We start from the raw sequence: 7,607 nt of genomic DNA on the forward strand, positions 1-7,607 counted from the left end.
GAACACAACCTGGTACATTTAGAGATGATGGAAAATGTTTCAGTTATCACACTTTTTACTCTTTCAGGCTTGAATTTCACTATAGAACAGAGAATCACTCTGTTCGTGCTGACATTGCTGTGGTACTTATTGATTCTATTTGGAAATTTTACTATTATTTTTGTCATTGTCAGGAACAAATCCCTTCATGAGCCAATGTACATTTTCTTGTGTAATCTGTGCATTAACGCTCTGTATGGAACAGTTGGCTTTTATCCTAAATTCCTTTTGGACCTAGTGTTCTCACATGTTATTTCTTACACTGGATGTATGCTACAGGGATTTGTAATCCACTCATCAACATGTGGGGACTTTTCCATTTTAACTCTGATGGCATATGACAGATATGTGGCTATCTGTCGACCTCTGACCTACCATTCAGTTATGACCAAACACAGAGTCTACATCTTTGTGTTTTTCTCATGGTTTGTGCCTCTGTTTTGTATGTTCATGAACACAGCAACGTTACTGGGCAAAAAGCTTTGCGGCTCACACATCCAGCGGATCTACTGTATCAACTGGAATGTAGCATCTCTTGCTTGTTCACCATCTAAAGCACATGTTGCAGTAGGATATTTTAACATGCTGTTTTACTTTGGACATTTTTTGTTTGTTTTTTGGTCTTACATGTATCTGATAAAAACATGCATGTTGTCCAAAGAAAACTTTCAGAAGTTCATGCAGACGTGTTTGCCACATTTAATCTGTTTGATCATCTACTCCTTCAGTGTACTTTTAGATTTACTCTACATGAGACTTGGATCAGTCACTTTATCACAAGACCTGTTTAATTTTATGGCAATTGAATTTTTACTTATTCCTCCTGTTGTCAATCCACTTATTTATGGACTAAAGCTTACTAAAATCCGCACACAACTTTTGAATTTTTTTTATATGAAGAGGAGTGTGCACAATAAGAGCCCATAGGGGCAAGACTGAAGAAGTAATGACAAAATACATCACTATGCTGTTCACATTCAGCTGAAACGTGATAGGTTTTATATGTGAATATTTTTCTTTTCTTTTGTGCTTAAATTGACCGTGGTCATATAAAATGCTCATCTGCTTGTCTGCACTAATAACATTTTTTCATATTCTGAATGTATCTTTGTAATAATTTTTTATAGATGTTACTGATTTACATGCATGGGCGTCGTTAGACCTGGGCATTTGGAGCTTAAGCCCTGGATGTTTTAGCAGTAGCCGCGGATCTCTGAGTACACCAAGTTTTTTTTTTGTTTGTTTGTTTTTTTAAATAAGCATATGAGTAAATACATGTCCCCTTCATCATTGGCACCTGCAGTTGTTACCTTGTATGTAATGAGTGAAATTAGAGAGAGAGAGAGAGAGAGAGAGAATTTTTAAGCGATACTTACGGAGAACCCCCCACCCATTGAATGAATGCCCATGTCTTTTTAAGCCCCAGATGCGTTCAAGTCCTAACAATGCCCATGTCTACATGCTTTGTCCTTACAGATGTGACTCAAACTATATGGAAGTATCCACGATCCATATTCTATATATATCCTTATCGTATATCCTTATCATTCATATATATATATATATATATATATATATATATATATATATATATATATATATATATATACATATATAGTATACATTTCTGTGTATTCATTGAGGCCCTGCTGTTTTGTATTAAGGTGATCTGTAATGAAATACGTTTTGTATTATTATTATTACTATTAAACCGTAAAAAAAAAAAAAAAAAAAAGACTAATCTTGTCATCAAGAAGTGGACGTTTCTGCAACAATGATTCATTATATTTCAAGTTTAATTTTGGAATTTTGAAATATTGTTGCTGTCTTCAATGAACTACATTCCACAAATCTGTTCTGCAATTATCTTCATTGTAAAACATATTATCTGATCAGTCCAAGTCTGACTGATTTGTTTGAAATAATAATGAAGCATCAAACAAAATCAGTGAATTATAAATGAAGTGTAGTGATTAAGATGTCATTGTATTTCAGTGTTGTTATACCCTTAAGCTGTACACAGGTTTTACTGCATACGAGGGGGCTTCAAAAAGTTTGTGGAAAAAGGATATTAGGAAAAAACAGTTTAAGTTATGTTTATTTTTCAACATACTATGCTCCATGTAGGTCAATACACTTCTGCATAGTGACATGCAGTGAGGTCAGATCTACAAAAATATTAACCTTATTTTCGTGTGTGTGTGTGTGTGTGTATATATATATATATATATATATATATATATATATATATATATATATATATATATATATATGTCCCTACATAGATTAATAATAAAATACAAGGATTCAATCCAGAAGCAGACGCTTCAAACCACACAGTGTAACGTAACCACTGCTGTGAATATGAGTTTGGATGATGTTCAGCTTCTGGTGCAGTGGATGTTTCAGTGTGAAGGAGTAGAAGATGGAAGTTACATTATTTTCAACAGGGCTGTTGAACCTTTACTGAACTAGGCATTTCATATGTGGAGGGAATCTTTAACACTATAATCAGACAGGGACAGTAACGTGGGGTTACAGTGTAACCCTGGTTACACTGACATGAAAACTTATTTAAGACACACCACGCCTACCGTGGCTTCCCCTGCGCCCTATAAATAGACCCAGCTGTGCAGGGAACAGCTGATTCACTCTGATTTGAACGGGTCCCAAGCGGCCTCAATGTGAAGAGATATTCTCTATTCTCAGAGAACCAGGGTTACACTGTAACCCCATGTTCTCTATCGTATGAGAATATCTCTCCACTACATATAGAATATATGTTATGGGCTTTGTAAGTCACACCGTGAGGGTCCCAAGGAGACAGAGCAGACACCACTCCAATAGTAACCCCATGAGGTGGTATCGAATGAGACGTCACCACCCCGAGTACACAATATTTACAGTGTGTACAAAATCACCACAGTATGTACAAAACGTACGCATATGAGGTGGCGATACCGCAAGACGCTATGTGCCCACCACCAGCTGTACGTGATCCTTGCATACCCAACCCTGCCAGATGCAAGGGCTTGGTGCAAGGAAGAGGTCACTCAGATGGCCCGCGCTCTGCCAAGGCCACTGACTAGGATCTGGACATCACTGTGGCCGACTGCCAGGGGCACAGTGAATCAATGTTTAGGTTGACATGGTCCCCAGCACACGCTCCCCAAAGGAGGTACTGGTGGCCACATTCAAACTATAAAATCTGGCAAAAGCATTTGGTATAGCCCATGTGGCTGCTGCACACACGTCTGAGAGGGCAGCTCCCCGCCACAAGGCCCAGGAGGTGGAAACACCTCGTGTAGAGTGTGCTTTCACTCCCTCCGGTGCCAGCTCACCTGACTCACTGTACGCTTGGTGGATAGCCTCCACCACCCAGTGAGAAAGCCTAGCCTTAGACACCTGCTCTCCCCGACGCTGAGGCTGGAAACAGATGAACAGCTGATCAGTTTTCCTGAATGCGGTTGTCCACTGACCATAAATCTTAAGTGCCCTAATCGGGCACAGCGCTGACCAGTGTGGACCCCTGCCTGCCCCCTGGGAAGGCCTAAGGGCTTGCAGCTCCACTGGTTGATTTATGTGAAAATCAGTGAGCACCTTAGGTAAGAATGCTGGGTTCGGACAGAGGATAACCCCCACATCCTCTGGAAGGAAGCAGCAGCAACTCTCCTGCACAGAGAGAGCATGCAGTTCCCCTATCCTCTTAGCAGATGTGATTGCAAGGAGGAAAGCCAGCTTGAGTGATAGCCACTGAAGGCTCACAGTTCCCAGGGGCTCGAAAGCATCTGTCCCAAAGCTGACAGGACCCTGCCCAGGTCCCATGTAGGGATGGTCGGCCTATGGCATGTCACCTGCCTCTGTGCCCCCTTGAGGAATTGGGCTATGAGGCTAGCATCCTGTGCTGTTAGCTTAGCCTCACCAACACGAGAGGCTTTTATGGCTACTACTACACCCCTCAGGGTGGAGCTGGATTTACATGACTCAAGGAGACCTTGCAGGTATTTCAGTACCTCCGGAGCCGAGAATGACATTGTGTCAAAACTGGTTGGCTTTGCACCATGACACAAACAGCTCCCACCGATAGGAGTATGCCACCCTTGTTGATGGAGCTCAAGCATTCTGCAGGATATGAACCACCGAACCAGATAGCCCCATCTCTAATAAGCTGGACCTCTCAGTGGCCAGGCCCTGTGGAAAGGGGTGGAACAGGGTCCCTTGCGCCTGGCTCAGCAAGTCCCGGCAAACTGGGAGCTTCCATGGTGTCCCGTGCAACAGCGGTGTCACCCATGAGAACCATGTCATGTGTGGCCAATCCGGTGCCACCAGAATCACATGAACTTCCTCCTGACTGATCCTCTGCAGCAGGTTGGGCACGAGGCTGAATGGGGGAGAAGCACAGAGCAGCCCCTGAGGCCACTGGTGCGCCATGGCATCACAGCCATGTAATACAGTGGGCAGTGAGCATTCTCCTTCGAGGCAAACAGGTCGGCCACCGCTCTTCCAAAGCGGTGCCAGATCTCCTCCACCACTGCCGGAGGGAGCCTCCAGTTCCCTGGATGCGGTTCCCTCCCGGAAAGGAGGTCCACCGCCACATTCACCACACCAGGTACATGCATTTCCCTGAGTGACAGGAACTGCTTGTATGCCCACATCCACAGTCTTTACGCTATCCTGCTCAGGTGCAGAGAGCCTGTGCCTCCCTGCATGTACATGCAGCTCTCCTGCACATGCAGCCAGCACCTCTGTACTGACCGCATGTGCAGGAGAGCTAGTGGCACCACCTGCACAGCAGTGGCCATGAGACCTGACAGGCGAAGACACAGCTTCCCAGGTGAAACTGCTCCAGATGTTCCCTGAGGGAATCCTGTCTGGCCGGAGTCAATGTCACCAACCCAGTCCTGGTATCCAGCCACGTACCGAGGAACTGGGTGGCCCAAGATGGCTGCAGATTGCACTTCTTTTCGTTGATGCACAGACCCAGATACTGGATGTGCATCAACAACATCTGGACATGGCAACGACACTGCTCCCCTGTCTGAGCGCATATAAGCCAATCGTCCAGGTAATTCATTATCCTGAGACCCTGCTGCCACAGAGGCCCTTGGGTCACATCCATGCATCTGGTAAATGTGCGGAGAGCCAGCGATATCCCAAAGGGGAAGACACAGAATTCGAAGATTTTGCCGTTGAAGGCAAATCTGAGGAATCGTCTGTGGCCCTCACATATTGGAATTTGGAAATATGCGTCCTTGAGGTCAACTGTTGTGAACCAGTCTCCCACAAGGGCCGCTTGCTTCACCCATGGCATGGACAACATCTTGCACTTCAGGGGCTGTAGAAACTTGTTCAGGCCCCTGAGGTCCAAATTGGGCCGGAGTGTCCCATTGGTTTTGGGATCAGAAAATAACGCGAATAGAATCCCGCCCGCCTGTCTTGGTGCCCCACTTCTCTGATGGTCCTTTTGGCCAGGAGACTGGACACCTCTGAGGGCAAGATCTCTCTGTGTTGGTGATCTGCCACGATGGTAAAAGCAGGTACTGAAGTCACGGGGGGGCGCTCAAAGACTGAAGACGATATCCCTGAGCCATTGTTCAAACAACCCAGGGGTCCACCCCCAGGGACTCCCATGCTGCATGAGGCCCCTTTGTGGGAGCAGTTTAGAGCTGGCCCCTTCCTCTTCCAACATGACTGTGCACCAGTGCACAAAGCAAGGTCCATAAAGACATGGATGACAGAGTCTGGTGTGGATGAACTTGACTGGCCTGCACAGAGTCCTGACCTCAACCCGATAGAACACCTTTGGGATGAATTAGAGCCGAGACTGAGAGCCAGGCCTTCTCATCCAACATCAGTGTGTGACCTCACAAATGTGCTTCTGGAAGAATGGTCAAAAATTCCCATGAACACACTCCTAAACCTTGTGGACAGCCTTCCCAGAAGAGTTGAAGCTGTTATAGCTGCAAAGGGTGGACCGACATTATATTGAACCCCATAGACTAGGAATGGGATGTCACTTAAATTCATATGTGAGTCAAGGCAGGTGAGCAAATACTTTTGGCAATATAGTGTATGTGGATCGCACAAAAAGTCACCATACGTCTCCCTCTTTCTCTTTCTCGCTCTCACGTTGTCTGATCTGCAGTGAAAATCAGAGAATCAGCTGTTCCCTGTGCAGCTGGGTCTGCACAGGGGAAGCCACAGTAGGCGTGGTGTGTCTTAAAGAAGTTTTCACGTCAGCTGCAGGGATGTCAGTAAATTCCTTAACATATATTCTATATGTAGTGGAGAGATATTCTCATACAATAGAGAACAACACTTTCAATAGCAGTGAAAAGAGTTCTTCATTAAAGGGAATTAAAGTAAAAATAGTTTTAACAAACTGAAATGAAAATTAAAGGTTGGGTATGAGATATTAGAAAAATGGTTCGAGCAAGCTACATTTTGAAAATACTTAATTCAAAAGTCCAAACCCCTTTCTTCAGACTTCCCCCAAAAGCCACACCTCCAGAGTACTGGCACGTGCAATGCTTGTTCCCAAGGGTTCATGAGCGCTGCACAGCAACAATTTGCCTGGCTACGGCCCCGACCCCAGCTCTGGCTCTGGCCCCGATCCATGCATACCTCATTCAGTCTCCTCCAACACCTCCGCTCTTACAGAACAGCCCCAGTTCATACCTATCTGGCTGATGTTGCATTTCCTAGTGAATGATGTTAGTGACAAAACAGTTTGCTGGTGAACTTTCCATTCTAATATAGCTAATATAGCTAGCTAGCTAAGCTCTGGCTCTGGCTTCATTTCCTGTACAAGTGCTCCAAGCCTCTGAGAACGCATGATTCATGCACAAAGAGAGGTAAGCACAGAGAAGGGGAGGGACAAATGGCAGTTGAGTTTGATCGACATATCCCTGTTCAATCATTTCGGTTGGGCGTTTAAAAGGATTGGATGATGTTTTTTCAGCCCTGTCCATTCCACAGGTGACTACATTTTTTTATTTTTGTGTTAGAGCATTTAATCAATTAAAGATGGGGTATAAGATCTTAGAAAAATGGTTTGAGAAAGCTACGTTTTGAAAATACTCAATTCAAAAGTCCAAACCCCTTTCTTCAGACATCCCCTGAAGCCACGCCTCCAGAGTAATGGCATGTGCAATGCTTGTTGTCGAGGGTTCACAAGTGCTGCACAGCGACAATTCACCCCTGTCTCCGACAGCTCTGGCAGCTCCAGCTCCGACTCCGGCAGCCCCGGCTCTGGTGGCCTGGCATGCTCCAAACCTCTGAGAATGCACAATTTGTGCACGAAGAGGGGTACACGCAGAGGGGGAAGGACAAATGGCAGTTAAGTTTGATAGACATATCACCGTTCAATCATTTTGATCGGGTGCTCAAAATGATTGGATGGTGTTTTTTCAGTCCTGTCCATTCCACAGGTGACTAAATTTTTTTATTTTTGTGTTAGAGCATTTAATTAATTGGTTGTAACTGGGGTGTGAAGGGGATTTTAAGCAATATAGTAAAAAAATCCTCAAGGAAAACATCTCGCACCCCACCTTTAAATGGTAAGTCAA

General features: G+C 44.7%; 1 protein-coding gene across 1 annotated transcript; it reads left to right on the forward strand.

Moving 5' to 3' along the window:
- LOC115412063 (olfactory receptor 49-like) lies at window positions 1-966 on the forward strand. The gene has a single exon (XM_030124360.1). The coding sequence runs from the start codon at window positions 25-27 to the stop codon at window positions 964-966; it is 942 nt and encodes a 313-aa protein (XP_029980220.1). The 5' UTR covers window positions 1-24.
- The last annotated feature ends 6,641 nt before the right edge of the window (window positions 967-7,607 follow it).

The sequence above is a fragment of the Sphaeramia orbicularis genome, chromosome 21 (genome assembly GCF_902148855.1).
Source record: "Sphaeramia orbicularis chromosome 21, fSphaOr1.1, whole genome shotgun sequence".
In the NCBI taxonomy this organism is placed as follows: Eukaryota; Metazoa; Chordata; class Actinopteri; order Kurtiformes; family Apogonidae; genus Sphaeramia; species Sphaeramia orbicularis.

Coding starts and splice junctions, on each gene's coding strand:
- LOC115412063 (XM_030124360.1), top strand. CDS start 25: ATGATGGAAAATGTTTCAGTTATCACACTTTTTACTCTTTCAGGCTTG.